The sequence below is a fragment of the Neovison vison genome, chromosome 3, assembly GCF_020171115.1.
Source record: "Neovison vison isolate M4711 chromosome 3, ASM_NN_V1, whole genome shotgun sequence".
In the NCBI taxonomy this organism is placed as follows: Eukaryota; Metazoa; Chordata; class Mammalia; order Carnivora; family Mustelidae; genus Neogale; species Neogale vison.
Genome location: NC_058093.1, coordinates 214,106,059 through 214,122,325, shown reverse-complemented (window position 1 = coordinate 214,122,325; position 16,267 = coordinate 214,106,059). Strand labels below are relative to the sequence as shown.

At 51.3% G+C, this 16,267-nt stretch overlaps 2 protein-coding genes across 2 annotated transcripts; both read right to left on the bottom strand.

Annotated features, from left to right (window-relative positions):
* Positions 1–555: 555 nt before the first annotated feature.
* LOC122903213 (glutathione S-transferase theta-4) lies at positions 556–11,325 on the bottom strand. The gene is made up of 5 exons (XM_044243803.1): positions 11,214–11,325; positions 8,803–8,890; positions 2,805–2,955; positions 2,079–2,255; positions 556–865 (listed from the first exon to the last, which is right to left on the bottom strand). The coding sequence occupies exons 1-5, from the start codon at positions 11,323–11,325 to the stop codon at positions 668–670; spliced, it is 726 nt and encodes a 241-aa protein (XP_044099738.1). The 3' UTR covers positions 556–667.
* A 791-nt stretch (positions 11,326–12,116) lies between these two features.
* Positions 12,117–14,603, bottom strand: LOC122903212 (glutathione S-transferase theta-1-like). The gene is made up of 5 exons (XM_044243802.1): positions 14,129–14,603; positions 13,957–14,044; positions 12,927–13,077; positions 12,459–12,635; positions 12,117–12,384 (listed from the first exon to the last, which is right to left on the bottom strand). The coding sequence occupies exons 1-5, from the start codon at positions 14,238–14,240 to the stop codon at positions 12,184–12,186; spliced, it is 729 nt and encodes a 242-aa protein (XP_044099737.1). The 5' UTR covers positions 14,241–14,603; the 3' UTR covers positions 12,117–12,183.
* Between the last annotated feature and the right edge of the window lie 1,664 nt (positions 14,604–16,267).

Here is a 16,267-nt window from a genome sequence, read left to right as displayed (position 1 = left end):
TCTATCTTGTTTCATTCATTATTGAGAATGGAGTATTGAATTCATCAACTATTATTATTGATACTTTTATCATATTTATTTTCTAAGTTGTATTAAATCCAGTTGATTTTTTTAAACATTTATATATTTATTTATTTATTTGAGAGAGAGAGAATGTGTGAATGCAAATGCACATGAGTGGAGGGGGTGAGGAGGAGAAAATCTCAAGCAGACTTTGCACTGAGGGCGGATCCTGATGCAGGGCTCAACTCACAACCCTGAGATCATGACCTGAGCCGAAACCAAGAGTGGGATGCTTAACTGACTGAGCAACCCAAGAGCCCCCAGTCCATTTTTTTTTTAAGTCAGCTCTATGCCCAACGTGGGGCTCAAACTCACGATCCTGAGATTAAGATTTGCTTGCTCTACCAACTGAGCCAGCAGGGTGCCCTTAATTGTATTTAACTTTCAGTTTTTAAACTCTTTTTGGAATCTGGGGGGACCCGAGACCACCACCCTCCCCCACACCGTACATATCCTGTGCTTACTCCAACTGTCCAGGCTCAGAAGCCATGGTGGTTGTTATAGTACTTTATTCAGCAAAGGAATGAGGTTGTTTTTAACACCTCCTCTAAGGAAGGAAGCTCAAAAGGGCTGAGCCAGCTGGGCCCTGCAGGATGGGCTGCTTCTACTTGAACTTCTGCAGCAACTCGCAGATCTTCTCCTTGACCATTGGCTCCAGTGTTGAACAGTCCCACTCTGCCAACTTCATTAGCCGGTCATGGGCCTCCCAGAAGAGGCCAGAGCCAATAGCCAGCTCCACCCTCATGCGCCACTCAGCTATCTTGGAGCTACAGAGGAAGACGTTATACTGGCTTCCCATGGGCTGTAGACAGACGAAGAGGAAGGAGGGGTCAACCGGGAAGAGGAGGGCAAGGGGGGTGACCAGCCCCACCTGGGTCCCCTCACAGCCTTGGGGGGTCTCCCCATCAGCCTCCCACAAAGAGTGAGTCTGTGACCCACCCAACCCCCAGGCCTTGGCAAGAGGTCAGATGTGATAGATGTGGGGTGAGCATTGGAAGACTGGAATCTCCAGGGTTCTTGGCCACTGGTCTTGCTCCAAGGCTCCTGACTCCCTCTCTGAGGTGACACCTGGCCCAGATGTCTCCCACCTCTCCAGCATGAAACTTTCTATGGGTCCTGCCTACTTCCAGGAAATCCCTTGTTCTCAGATGAGGGTGGGAAGAATTCAGGGTTTTTTCCTCTACATTGAGCCTTCCTCTGCAATCAGGCACAGGGCCTGGAATGGGAGACGTGGCAGGCAGTCTAAGAAACATGCACCCAAGAAACTTGGGGGCCCCAAAATGGAGTGGGTGCTCATGAAATGTAAGGGGTAGGATGTGAAATGTAGGGGACCGTGCCACCTGGGACAGAAAAACTGAAGTGGTTTTTCCTGGTGATGGTCTGCTCTGCACCCTGACCAGGGACTAAAGGGGATACGAGGCATACTGGCCAGAGATTATGTGGGTCTCTCAAGACATCAGCCAGTGTCTAAATTGGCCATCCTGCACACCAGCTAGGTCAGAACTGGCCACCCTCCCCTGCAGGTAGAGACCACATAAATGCCCCACACCCAGGTATGTTATGCCCTCCAAATGCACAGTGGGTGCCCCTCAGACCAGAGCCCTGGGAGTTGCTTTGTACAGCTGTAAGTCTGGGGCTCTAGGAAAGAAGCACTCGGCCAGAAGGATGCTTTGGAGGCCTCTGTACACATCCTGGAGAGTCCAACGGGAAGAGAAGCCATCCAGGATTCTGGCTGACTCACAGAGATGCTGTATTCTTCTCTCTGTCCTGGGCCCACCCTCCAGCCCCTCCCCATGCTGAAAAATCATTGTGAAGCATGGATAATCGCGGTCCTCCTTGGTTCAAAATCTGTGCTTCCTGTCACCCCTGGGTGGAGTCCAGGCACCCCAGCCCTGGCTCCCACAGTCCTCCATGTCTCCTCCTTTACCAACCTATCTTCAAGCTATGGCCCCAGTGGTTACGGAGGAGTCTCACCTGTGCCCAGGCTCTGTGCCCCCACCAACCCCACTTCGCACCTGCATCATCTCCACCAGGGCCACCAGGTCAGCCAGTGAGATGTGGTCCCCGGTGATGAACATCTTGTCCTGCAGAAACTTCTCCTCAAAGAGCTGCATGCTGTTCTTCACCTCGGCCAGCATCTGCTCTGTCTTCTCGGCTGGAACCTCCTCGCCTGTGATCATTGGAATCAGCATCTGGCCAGGGTGGGGGAGGGGAGGGAAGAGGAGGCTGCCCTCTAGTTCCCATCTGACCCTCTGGTATTCAGCTTCCTTGTCTGCTGGAGAAATGTTGGGCAGAACCAAGAGCATAAAGTAGGTTCACCTCTTTTAGTAGCTCTGGTTGGTAGAGGGCCATTGTTCAGGGGGATTTCGAGATCCCAGCAGGAAGTAATCCTGTGATTGGTTAGTGATGTCTGTCACAGGCATGAGATAAGAAGTAAGGGTACATATATGGGCTATTGGTCATGTTCATATTTGGTGGTCCCTATGGGCCCTTGGACTCTGGGGTTTTCTCATTCAGAATGAAATTTCTGGAATCCTATCCCAGCTTGAGTAATGTCAACCCCTCCTGGGTGCCCTTCCCTTTGTTTTTACAAGACTTTTTCATACCCAGTGGTTCATTCCACACTCCCATCAGCTCTGTAAGGCAAGCAGGAGAGGGAGCCAAGGAAATGAGGCTCAGGAAGGCGAAGGGAGACTTGCTTGAATTCACTGGTGGTCATCCCTAGCATTGGTCCCACTCACCTTGATCCAGAGGATCTTGGTCATGGGCAGCTGAATGGCAGTGTGCTGCCAGGCCATGAACTCATCCACGCGGGCACGTGTGTGCAGGTCTGGTGGGTACCAGTGTGAGGGTGTGCTGTACTTGCGGCACAGGTAGAAAAGGATGGCCACACTGTAGAAAGGGAAAGCCAGGGGCACTGCTCTTGCCTTCCCCAATCCCATTACACCCACCACCCAGTGCGATGCAGCCAGAGGTGGGCTGTAGGCACTAACATTCTCCTAGGGGAAGAATAAGCCCAAATGGTGCCAAGAAATGCATTCAGTCCACCAGTCAGTGTGTGCTAGAGGAAGGCCAGCAGGGTGAATGGATGTTCAGCATTCATTGGAGAAGGGAGGTCTCAATGGAGAACGACATGTACGGGAATTCAGGGTAAGAGGTAGCAACTTGGAGAAAAGGAAAAAGTGTGACCAGAAGAAGGATGGGGAGAATGGTCAGAGACAGGGAGGCCACCCAGGGAGGCCCCTGGAGCTGTAGGAGGATATGGACTTGATCCTCAAGGTTATGGTTATGTAAGCAGGAGGGTGAGAAAATATACCTTGAACTTTAGAAAGATCCCTCTGTCCTACAACTCAATAGCAAGAAAATAAATAAACCAACCAAAAAAGGGCAAAGAGCTGAGGAGACATTTTTCCAGAAAAGATCCCCACATGGCCAACAGACACATGAAAAGATGCTCTATGTCAATCATCAGCAGGGAAATGCAAGACAAAACCACCAGGAGATATCACCTCAGGCTCATGATAATGGCTGCCATCAAAAGGACAAAAAATAACATGTGTTGGCAAGGCTGTGGAGAAAAAGCAATCCTTCTGCATTGTTGGTGGGAATGCAAACTGATGCAGCCGTTGTGGAAAACAATATGGAAGGTCCTAAATAGAGCTACGGTATAATCCAACAACTCCATTTCTGGATATTTATCTGAAGGAAACAGAAACACTGTAAGAAAAAGATATTTGCACCCCCACGTTCACTGCGGCATTATTTAGAAGAACCAAGACACAGAAACAACCTACGTGTCCATCGATGAATGAATGCACGGAGAATGTGTGGTGTAAATATACAATGGGATGTTATTCACCCATAGAAAAGGAGGAAATCCTGCCATCTGTGACAACATGGATGGAACTTAAGGGGTTATGCTAAGTGAAATAGGCCACACAGAGAAAAACACAGTGTGAGCTCATTTATATGTAGAATCTAAAAAAAACAAACAAACAAGCAAAAACAAAGCCATAAATACAGAGAACACATTGGTGTGGGGTACAGGGGGATGAAATGGATGGAGGGAGTCAAAAGGTTCAGACTTGCAGCTATAAAATAAATCACAGGAATGTAATTGTGACCCAAGTTAATAATACTGTATTGTAGGGGCGCCTGGGTGGCTCAGTCGTTAAGCATCCGCTTAACGTCCGGCTCAGGTCTTAATCCCAGCGTCCTGAATGGAGCCCCGTATTGGACTCCCTGCTCCGCGAGAAGCCTGCTTCTCCCTCTCCCACTCCTCCTGCTTGTGTTCCCTCTCTCGCTGTGTCTCTCTGTCAAAAAAATAAAATCTTTAAAAAATAATAATAATACTGTATTGTATATTTGAAAGTTGCTGAGAGAGTAGATTTTAAAATTTCTTACCACGAGGGGAAAAAATCTACAACTCTGTCTGGTGATGGACATCAACTACAACTTTCCACGGTGATCATTTCACAATAGATACATATATCGAGTCACGATGTTGTACACCTGAAACTAATAATATGCTATATGGTAATTATATCTCAAAAGAAAGAAAGAGGCGCCTGGGTGGCTCAGTCGTTAAGCGTCTGCCTTCAGCTCAGGTCATGATCTCAGGGTCCTGGGATCAAGTCCGCATCAGGCTCCTGGCTCTGTGAAGAGCCTGCTTCTCCCTCTCCCACTCCCTCTCTCATTGCTTGTGTTCCCTCTCTCACTGTGTCTCTATCAAATAAGTAAAATCTTTAAAAAAAAAAAAAAAAAGAAAAGAAAAGAAAAGAAAGATCACTCTGGTACTGGGTAGAGGGGTTCTGAGGTGGGCAGAGACCACAGGGGTCTGGGGAAGGTACAGACTGGAGGCATCATTTGGAGGTGGTGGTCTCGCTCTTGGCTGATGGGGGGCAGGAAGGGAGGAACACAGGGTGGACAAAGGCATTTGAGGTATCTAGGACCTCTGGGACCCTAGAGAGTCCTGAGCCAGAGTGTCTGATGATATCAAAGTCCAAGGAGCTGCCCCACCCACCTTGTTCGCCCCTCAACACCCACCACCTGTGCAGAGTCAGCAGATGAGAAAGGAGCAGAAATGATGGGGGGAGAGGGAGGGAAGGAACAGCCTGGGAGGGAGGACGGAGGCCTCAGAGAACCAACTCTATAAGAAGGGACGGAAATCCTAAATCATCTCAGCTGATCTCACAATAACCCTGTAAGTTGGGTACCAGCAGGCTTACATTTGAGGAAACTGAGGCTCAGAGGTAGAACAAACTTGCCAAAGACACAGACCATGAGTGACAGGATCGGGGTTTGACCCCAGCAGTCGGGCCCTGAGCCTCAGCCCAAGCCCCGCCACTGTTCTTGACCACCTGGCATAGTGTGTGACCTTGGCCAGGCAGGCCAGGGAAGTGGGGAGATGGACAGAGTCAGGTGGGGAGGAGAATGAATTGGCAGTGGAGACAAGAGGATGGTCTCCCCCGAGGGACAGGCAGAGGCTTGCCTCACTGGCCCAAAGCCCCTCCCTATTTTGTGACCTCTGGAAATACCACCCTTGGGGGTCAATCCTTGGTCACGACTGTTCTGGGCAGACCTGTCAGTGATGGCTCCCAGTCTTGACTGGTTCCTCCCAGGGTGTCTGTAGCCTGTGCCACTCTGCCCAAGCCCACAGTCCCCAGTGACACACTCTGAGTCTCTATCCTGCACCTTGAGGCTAGGGCCCCTGGTGCTCTATCTTAACATCAGCCTTCCTGCTTCCCCACTGGGAACACCAAGGCCAAGTGGGGCCCACCACCAGCATATTCTTGAACTCTTCTTGCAGAGACCAGAGCTTGCTGTGCCTGAAGGAGCCCCATCTCTTGGGGAGCAGACCCCCGGCTGTTATCAAAGTCCCTGGGATGACCCTGGAGTGAGTGCCTGGCCTTTTCTACCTAGCACCCTCTCACCAACTCCTCTCACAAGGACCTGCTCTGTCATCTTTAATCCAGGGATTGGGGGGTACTGGCATTCAGGGGTTCCAGTGCCCCGGACCACCACAGGCAAGACTCAGAGGGCTCAGAGCAGGCCCATGCATGTCCTTCCCTGGGAACATCAGATAACCTGAGAAGGTGGGGCTGATCCTTTCCCAGACAGACGGACAGGGAGATGGTCAGGGGAGATTCTGTCCATCTGGGCTAGGCCCTTGTTCCCCTGGCTGGAGGGGCAGGGAGGTGAGGAACAGTGGGGAAGTCCAGCCACCAGCAGACCCGAATCGGGGCAGCACAGGTAGGGGCCAATTCTTGGTCTCCCTGGTTCCAGAGGGTGGAGCCACCACCCTAACAGACCCAAGGAGCTGAGCAAGGAGCCAACAAGGATGATTTTCAAGCCTTAAAACGTAAAACAATTTACCCTGCTAGGTTTCAGACTTGCTTGGGATGCATGAAATTTTTATTTTCCCTTCCTATTTCTCTGTTAGGGAATGGGAATATCCACCCTGGGATGTCCCCCACATTTTTTTCTACTGTTATTTTTTAAATTTCTTTATTTGACAGAGACATAGCACAAGTAGACAGAGTGACAGGCAGAGGGAAAAGAAGAAGCACCACTGAGCAGGGAGCCTGATGCAGGGCTCGATTCCAGGACCCTGGGATCATGACCTGAGCCAAAGGCAGCCGCTTAACTGACTGAGTCACCCAGGCACCCTTTTATTATTATTTTTAAGTAATGTCTATAGTACCCAATGTAGGGATTGTACTCAAGACCCTGAGATCAAGTGTCTTATGCTCCACCGACTGAGCCAGCCAGGCACCCCTCCCCATTGTATTTTAGAAGCAGGACAACTTGTCACCTGGCTTCCCAGGTTCACAGAGAGCAGAACTAGGCCCCAGGATGAATCATCCCCTGTATCTCACCCATCCCTGATTTGGATAATGTGGACATGGCATTTTGGGCAAGGAGTTGACGCCAGAGTAATTAAGACTTCTGGAGATGTTGGGATGAGGTGACTATATTTTGCACATAGGGAGGATATGAATTTGGGGAGCCCAGGGGACATACTGTTATGGGTTGAATTGTGTTCCCCAAAGATGTGTGGAAATCTTAACACCCAGGATCTCAGAATGTAGCTTGATTTGGAAACTGGGTCTTTACAGAGGAAATTAAATTAAAATGAGATCCTGGAGGGGTGCCTGTCTAGCTCAGTTGAAGACCGAGTGACTCTTGGCTTCAGGATTGTGAGTTCAAGCCCCACAGTGGGTGTAGAGATTACTTAAAAATAAAATGAGGTCTTAGAGTAGACTCTAAGCCCATATGACTCGTGTTCTTACAAAATGGGGAAATTTGGACACAGAGACACACACAGGTGGAAGGCAAGATGGCGGTCTCCCAGCCAGGAATGCCTGAGGCTACCAGAGCTAAGACACAGGTCTGCAACGAAGCTTCCCCAACTCCCCAACATGGCCCTACTAGCACCTCAATTTTCACTTCTAATGTCCGGAACTGTAAAAACAACAACAACAACAAAAAAAAAAACACACACAAAAAAATACAATTTCCATTGTTCTAAGTCATTCAGTCAGTGGTAATTTGTGACAGCAGCCCTAGGAAAATAACCAGGCCCTGGGCCCCACCTCCCCTACCCCCGCCAGATCCTGTGTCCACTTGGAAGATGTACTTTAAACTTACGACACCACCTCAGAAGCAGTCAACCCAGAATCTTACCAAACTTCTACTTCCAATGACCAGTTTACAGGAAATGAAAGGAAGGGAAAACCATGTAAACATGACACCATGAGAATGTGATCAGCAAAACTCAGACTGTGGGAAACTCCACAGGACAAAGAACTCAGTTTCTTCAACCACGACAAAAATGTAAAGGCAAGAGGTGCCTGGCAGGCTCAGTCGGTTAAGTGTCTGCCTTAGCTCCAGTCATGATCTCAGAGTCCTGGGATCAAGACCCGCATCAGGCACCCTGCTCAGACTTTAAAAAAAAAATGCAAAGGCAAAAATGTGGGTCATGGAGGGGGCTGTAGATGAAAAGGAACCCAGGAGGCACATCACCAGCTACAATATGTGTCAGCTCTTTCTGAGCCAGATTCAAATGCACAAGCTACAAAGAAACTCTCTGTGAGATAATCAGAGATTTTCGAATACAAATAGGATATTAGTTCAAATCCAGGGATTATTATTAATTTTACAAGGTGCCATCATGGTGTTGATGCTTTTTTCTTTTTTCTTTTTTTTTAAGATTTATTTATTTGAGACAGAATGTGCGCACACGTGCGAGGTGGGGGACAGAGGGAAAGGGAGAGAGAGAATCCCAAGCAGGCTCCATACCCAGCACAGAGCACAAGGTAGGGCTCGGTCTCACAACCTTGAGACCATGACCTGAGCGGAAACCAAGAGGCAAACGCTTAACTGAGCCACCCAAACACCCCCTGAATCTCCCTCTCTCTCTCTCTTTTTTTTTAAGAGCCCTTATCTCTTAAACATTTATGGATGAAATGTTGGGGTGGTTGGCAGGCAGGGGAATAGAAGGGGTTACAGGTGATGAAAAAATGGGCTCCCCGAGTGGACCACTGTTGGAATGGGGTGTTGGGTATCATGATGAGGTTGCTATGCTCCTCATTACTTGGTACTCATTCTCCTTTGGTGTATATATAAAATTGTTCACAGTCAATAAAAAATAAGCATTAGCAGGTCAGTTCTCCATGGATCTCTGGGAGGAGCAGAGACAGATGGTGGGGTACGGGCCCCAAAAAGGTAAAGACTTACCTTTCAGATAAGACAAATTTTCCATCTTTGAGGCTGGGTAGCTTCTTCAAGGGGTTGATCGCTATGTATTCCTTGCTGTGGTGGTGACCTGAGAGGGGCAGGAAAGGTAAAGGTCTGAGGGCACCGGAACCTCAGGGAAGAGAGAACCAGGTCTCCCAGAGGAAGAAATTCTCTCTAGAAGGGGAAGCAAACCCACAGGAGTACCATGGCTCACTTCAGGTCGAAGAGCAAGTCAGGGGCTGAACAGGGATTAGGATCAAGTCTCCTGCCAGATCCCAGGTTCAGTGACCAGGACCACCTGTTGGCTCACAGAAGTTGGGGACCTCCAGCCCCACTCCCAACTCTGGGCCTGAAGCCACAGCCCAGGAAACAGCAGAAGCCCTAGGAGCCTGGATCCCACCCTCTACAGCCCCCTCTAAAAGGAGCAGAGCAGCTGGGAGCCCTGGGCCCCAGCATATAGCTGGAATCCAAAAGGGAGCCTATCATAGGCAATCAATCTCCAAGGAGTATTGCTTTGGCATTTTTTTTAAGGTCATTACTTTGTTTTTAAACATTTTTAAAATTTAAATTCAATTGATTAACATAAAATGTATTATTAGTTTCAGAGGTAGAGGTCAGTGTTTCATCAGTCTTATGTAATACACAGTGATGTTACATCATGCCCTCCTTTTTTTTTTTTTAAAGATTTTATTTGTTTATTTGACAGACAGAGATCACAAGTAGACAGAGAGGCAGGCAGAGAGAGAGAGAGGGAAGCAGGCTCCCTGCTGAGCAGAGAGCCCGATGCGGGACTCGATCCCAGGACCCTGAGATCAAGACCTGAGCCGAGGTAGCGGCTTAACCCACTGAGCCACTCAGGCGCCCACATCATGCCCTCCTTAAGGCCCATCACCCAGTTACCCCATCCCCCTATCCCCTCCCCTCCAGCAACACTCAGTTTGTTTCCTATGATTAAGAATCTGTTATGGTTTGTCTCCCTCTCTGATTTCATCTTGTTTTATTTTTCCCTCCCTTCCCCTGTGATCCTCCATTTTGTTTCTTAAAGTCCACATATGAGTGAGATCATATAATTGTCTTTCTCTGACTGACTTATTTCGCTAAGCTTAATACTCTCTAGTTTCAGCCATGTCATTGTAAACAGCAAGATATCATCTTTTTGATGGCTGAGAAGTATTCCAGTGTGTGTGTATATGTATGTGTGTGTGTGTGTGTGTGTACCACATCTCCTTTATTCATTCATCTGCCAATGGACATCTGGGCTCTTCCTATAGTTTGACTCTTGTGGACATTGCTGCTATAAACATTGGGGTGCAGGTGCCTCTTCGGATCATGACATTTATATCTTTGGAGTAAATAGCTAGTAGTGCAATTGCTGGGTCATAGGGTAGCTCTATTTTTAACTTTTTGAGGAACCTTGTTTTGTTTTTTGTTTTGCTTTGTTTTAAGTACATTCTGCTCCAGGCGCCTGAGTGACTCAGTCATTAAGTGTCTGCCTTAGGCTGAGGTCATGATCCCAAGGTCCTGGGATTGAGTCCTCCATTGGGCCCTCTGCCCAGCAGGGAGCCTGCCTCTCCCTCTTCCTCTGCCCTTCCCCGCCATGCTCTTGCTCTTTCGCGTGCTTGTTCTCTCCCAAATAGATAAAATCTTAAAAAAAAAAAAAAAGGTAAGCTTTGCTCAACATGGACTTGAACTCAGTTTTTTTTTCTTGTTTTGTTTTTTTTTAAAGTAAGCTCTCTGCCCAACATGAGCCTGAATTCACAACTCCAGGCTCAAAAGTCCACACACACTACCAACTGAGCCAGCCAGGCATCCCAATCTATCTGGAGTTTTAACCCTTCCACAGCTGGCTGCCTGTGGCTGGAAACACTTCTAGGGCTCGACTCACACCTCATTTCAGAGCACCTGGTCTCCTCTGTGTTCTAGAGACTTCTGCCTCGGCAACCTGAGCTTTTAAGAATGCCTTCTGTGCTTGGAATAATGTTGGAGACCAGCGCCCTATGTACCACTCAAGGTCTGTGTCACCCTGAGCAGGGAGGGTAAGTGTGAACTGAAGCAGGAGGCTTGACTCAGATTTGAATGACCACACACTTTGGCAGTCTTTGCCAACTGGTCAGAGGTGCTGCAGCTAACAAGAGACTACCCTCCCACAAGGAAAAGCCAAGGGCACTGGATGGGAGACTGGGGGACACTCAGCAGCTCTGTCTTCCCCTTTTACCTTAGAAGAGCCTGTTGGTTGTAGCAGGGGAGAAAGTGAGGGAGAATGGACAGCCTACAATTCCCTTGGGAAACGTTTCTTCCCCTGGGGACTCTGATGGGTGGAGTATCCTCTGTGTCTCAGCTTAGAGACACCCTAACCTTGTGCCTGCTGCCCCTCAGGGTCAGACATATACCCTGCAGCAGGGGGTGCCTACCTTTTAGCAGATCCACAAACTGGAAGTCGAAGGGGATGCTATTTTTCCTAGCAAAGATATAGACAGCACGGCAAGATGCTGACAGCAGGTCCAGATAGAGCTCTAGGCCCATGCTGAACCATACGGTGGACACCCCCACCAGCCACAGCTACCAGGCTCTGAACCTGAGCCTTTATGTAGCCTGAGTCCTTGGCCTTGGCCCTGTATCCTTCAGTCGTCTCCAACTCAGGCCCATGACCCCGTGTTCTGGAACTTACTGTTTCACTTGGTGTTGTCATGAGGCCAGGAATCCCGGAATTCTCACAGCAGCAAGAATTCTGGAGAAACTCAGGGGCAGACTAAGTAGAGGTCCCCCTCTCAGGGGCAGAAGGCGGAGGCCACCTGCAGCCCTGCCCTTCCCTCCCCTCTCGGTGCATGTGTGTGTGTGTGGCCCATTTCTGAGAAAGACTTACACTTGGGAATTCTCAGGGTTAGAACTTCATTGCAGAACACGACCCAAGGGGTTCTGTAGAGTCCAGAATGAGAACAGGGCAATGAGAATGAACCATGGAGGGTTTCAGAAGCATGCTCAGGGGTTTGTGTAGGTCAGCCTAGCCTGAACTGTAGTTAGAAAAGTGTGGGGAGGAAAAGAAACAGGAGCCTGGCAAAAAGTCAGGGCCCCAGGGACAATGTCACAGGAGTATCAGGGGTCAATCAGCCAGGCAGAGCAGCCCAGAAACTTCAGGCCTGGCTTGGGACTGGCAGTGGCCACCTGGCAACTCAAGAAGGTAACTGGACCCAGATGGAGAGGCCTGAGTCTTGTCACTTGAGGCTGCGTCATCATGGGACATCTCTTATCCCTCTAGATTCTGCTCATAAGAGGGGAGACCCCACCTTCTAAGGCCGAGTGAGGCTAGAGACAAGTGGAGGGCACACAGCATGTTTATTGTGGGCAGGAGAGAGCAGGGTACCGGGCCTGGCCACTCCCCTCTCAGCTGAGCCGCTCCAGCAGTCTCTGCACCAGCTCCTGGGCCAGCTTGGGGTCCCGCTGGGCATCTCGGGGGTCCCGAGGCTGCAGCACAAGCCTGTGGGCATCCTGGACAAGCTCAGGACCCAGAGCAGCCTCCACTCGGGCTCGCCACGCTGCCAGTCGGGGCCAGTCTTGGAAGATGTCACAGCCGACAGCAGTGGGCTGGGGAGACAAGGGGACTCAGCGCTGGGCCCAGAGTCCACCCCCCCCACCCCAGAAGGCAAGCAGGCAAGCACCTGCATTAGCTCCGTGAATGCCATCAAATCTGCCAGGGAGAGCTGCTCGGTGGCCAGGAAGGGCTTGGTGGCCAGGACCTCCTGATCCAAGTGCCTCAGAGCTGGCTTCAGCTTCCCCAACAGCCGGTCTAGCCGCACGGGGTCCACGGGCTGCCCTGAGAAATGGGGCAGGAGGGACTGGGCAGGGGAGAATATAGGCGGTTCAAACATCCTCAGCCACCTGGCTACCCCTCCTGGCCCCCATCCATCAGTGATACCCCTCCCCCCCCGGTGGGCACTGTATCCAGAAGGATTCTGAGGTGTCATTCAGACTCCAGGGAAGGAGTGCTGTGACAGATTACAGATGTCCACCTGGGACAGGGGATGAGAGGCTGTATATAGGCCAACAGGTTCTTTCCAGCATGGGGGCGGGATGGGGGGTGTCTCCGGCTCCCACCCAAGCCTGCACACTAGGGCAGGGAGTCTCACCTTACACAGGTAGACGTTGGTGGCCGGCAGCTGGACGGCGGTGTGCTGCCATGCCAGGTACTCATCCACGCGTGCGCGGGCCTGCAGCTCCGTGGGGTACCAGTGGGCCGCCACCTGGTACTTGCGGTTCAGGTATAAGAGGATGGCCACGCTACAAACAAGGGGCGTCGGAGATTTCCCCAGCCCTCAGCACTGGGCAGCAAACAGGATGATCCGGCTGGATCTCTCTCCCAATGCCACCTCCAGGGGAGGATGCCCTGATTCCCACATCCCCAGCAACAGTCATCATCTCCCCACCAAACTTCTCCATTCCTCAAGTGCTTCCCCAGGGGCCCACATTTCCAACTCCTCTCCCTTCTAGGAGCCCTCTACCTCCAGGCCCCGCTCTCTGGCGTCAGAGTCCTACTGAGGGGGAGGCAGGCAGACCTGCCATGGACGGCCTACCTGAGGGGCCTCCCAGGTCCTTCCCAGGCCAGTGCTCCCCAGAACCCCCTTCTTGATCCACTCTGGGTTCCTAGAACTTGGAGGCCAGTTTCTATTCTCAGGCAAAGCCTGGGGGAGGGTCACATTACTTGCCCATTTTACAGAGGAGACACAGGGGACACGAAGTTCTGTGACCTGTCTGCGGCAGAGAGCGAGGACGTAGGGAACTGGGATTCAGAGCCCAGTGCCGATCTGGGGCTGCCTGCCTTCTGGCTCCTGGGACTGAGAGGCCGGGTTTGGGACATTCGGGGAGGGCTGACCTCAAGCTCCGATCTTCCTCAGCTGGCTCCAGGCGGTCCAGGCTTGACTGAGTGACCTAGGCCCCTTTTTCCCAGGCGGAAGCTACCAGCTTTAGCCCCAAAGCAGTCCCCTAGTCCAGCCCTTGCCTCCAAGCTGGGTGAGCCAAAAGTTGGGGGGGTTGGGGGGGAAGACTACACCACTTTGGAAAAATCTCCCAGTGAGGGGTCATCAGCTTTTTGCCTTCCTCCCTCCACCTCCCCCAACCCAGCAGCCTCCTCAGGCCTCAGGACCCCCAGGACCCCATTACCTCTCCGCCAGCAGGAAATCCCCATCTTTGAGGGCAGGTACCTTCCCCAGGGGGTTTACCTTCAGGAATTCAGGCTTCAGGTGCTCCCCTGAGGGGTGGAGAGGATGAGTAGCTCATCAAGTTCTCGCCCCTGGAAAACCCCTCCATGGAGCCCAGGCTAGTCAAGACTCACCCCGGCCTAGCTCCACCGGCCGCAGCTCAAAGGGAATGCCATTCTTCCGGGCAAATATGTAGATGGCACGGCAGGGGGGCGAATAGAGGTCCAGGAACAGCTCCAGGGGCATGGCTGCGCCTCCCACTGTCTTCACCTTCCCTCCACTCAGTTCGGCCTCTGAGGGTTTGTTTGGCCCCTCCAAAACTGGGCCTGAAGAAATATGTTCCCCTCCCTGAAACCTACTTCCTCTGAGGTACTTGCTGGGCGCCCCGCCAAGCCTCCACACCTCTTGGTCTCTGTGGAATGGTGGCAGGGTGGGCTATTGGAGACTGGTCACTGGTTTTCCACAGCAGGGTCCCCAGCCTGACCCTTCTCCTCCTTCCCAGGGTGTTAGAAAAGCTTGGACACCCCCACAGCCATTTCTTCCCTCTGGCTGGGCCACCCCCTTATCTCGGCTTCCTGGCAGCCAGGGCGGCTTTCACAATCCTAGCTGAGGTGGGAGGCTCCCTGGCAGCAGACACACACGATTGGTCTTTAAGGCCTTTTGTGTCTTTCTTTCGCACAGGCTCCTGGGCTTCGCACACACACACACAGAGTCACACACACACACAGTCACGCACTCACAGACACAAATTCATACAGTCACACACAGTCCCCCCCCACAGACTCACATGCACACAGACTCTCACACACAGAGTCACGCACTCACAAATATGCACACAGTCACACACACATAAACAATCACACTCACACAATCACACATAGTAACATACACAATCACTTCATACACGCACACAGTCATGTATTCACAAACACAGATTCACACGCAGTCACAAACTCACACGGTCACACAGAGTCCCACACACAAAGTCATACCCTGGCACACACACAGACTCACACACACACACACACACAGACACCCACAGTCACACAAAGTCACACACTCACAAACAGATTTATATAGTCACACACTCACACATACAGTCACATACTCTCACATGTACACACAGTCACACACACGTACACACATTCACACACAGTCACATGCTCTCACACAGTCACACAGAGTCTCTCTGTCTCTGTCTCTCTCTCTCTCTCTCTCACACACACATACACACACACACATACACACACACGCACTCATATGACCCCACCCCACCCCCAGCCCAGTCTTCTCCTCTCTCCAGTCTGAGTAACTGTCCTGACATGCTAACTTGGTAAAGACATCTCTATTTATTTATTTATTTGTGAGAGAGAGAGAGAGAGCAAGCATGTGAGCACACAAGTGGGGAAAGGGCCACAGGGAAAGAGTATTCAAGCAGACTCCTGCTGAGCTCAGAGGCCCAACTCAGGCCTCTATCCCACCACCCATGAGAGCAGGACCCAAGCCAAAACCAAGAGTCAGACGTTTAACCAACTGCACCACCCAGGCACCTCAAGGCATCCCTCTCCTTACCATCCTTCTCTGGAGCCCCCCACCTCAGGTGCAGCACCCCCACCCCCTGAGGCTCTGGCCAGCCCCCTGGAGTCTTCCCTCCTCCTTACCCAGACCCGATCCCTCCAACTCCACCAGCTTCCTAACCAGTCCCTCTACCTCCACCAAAGGCCCTCTGCCCTATCCACAGGGATTTCTCGAGTCCCTGTCAGATCCCACGCTCCCCTGCGCAACTCCCTCCCACAGCCCAAGTGCCCTCAGCCAGGTTGCATCCCCCCGCCCAGTGTAGCCATGTTCCCAGCCTTGTGCATTTTTCTCCCTTCCTCCTGGACTGTCCTGTACACTTCTTTTCTGTCAGAATCCAAGTCTTGGGTCAGAACCCAAGTCTTGAGATGCTGAGGGGTGAGCTCTGAGGCAGCACCTCTGTGAGCCATAGGTAGGTTGGGAGCTGGGGCCTAGCATCCACGCTAGCCCATGATGGTGTGCTGGGTCATGGAACAGGTGACAGCTGGAACAGCCCCCTGGGGACTGAGCCATGGCCTCCCAGGAAGCTGTCCCCACCCCATTCTGGGACCTTGGAACGTTAGAGCTACTTCCTAACTTTCTCGACCCATGCAAGGCAACTGTAATGTTCCCCACCGGTTTTATAGGAACTGAAGTCCGCCAGGCAGGACTGTTAGGGACAAAGTCTACCGTCCACAAACACAAGTACTTGTAGGACA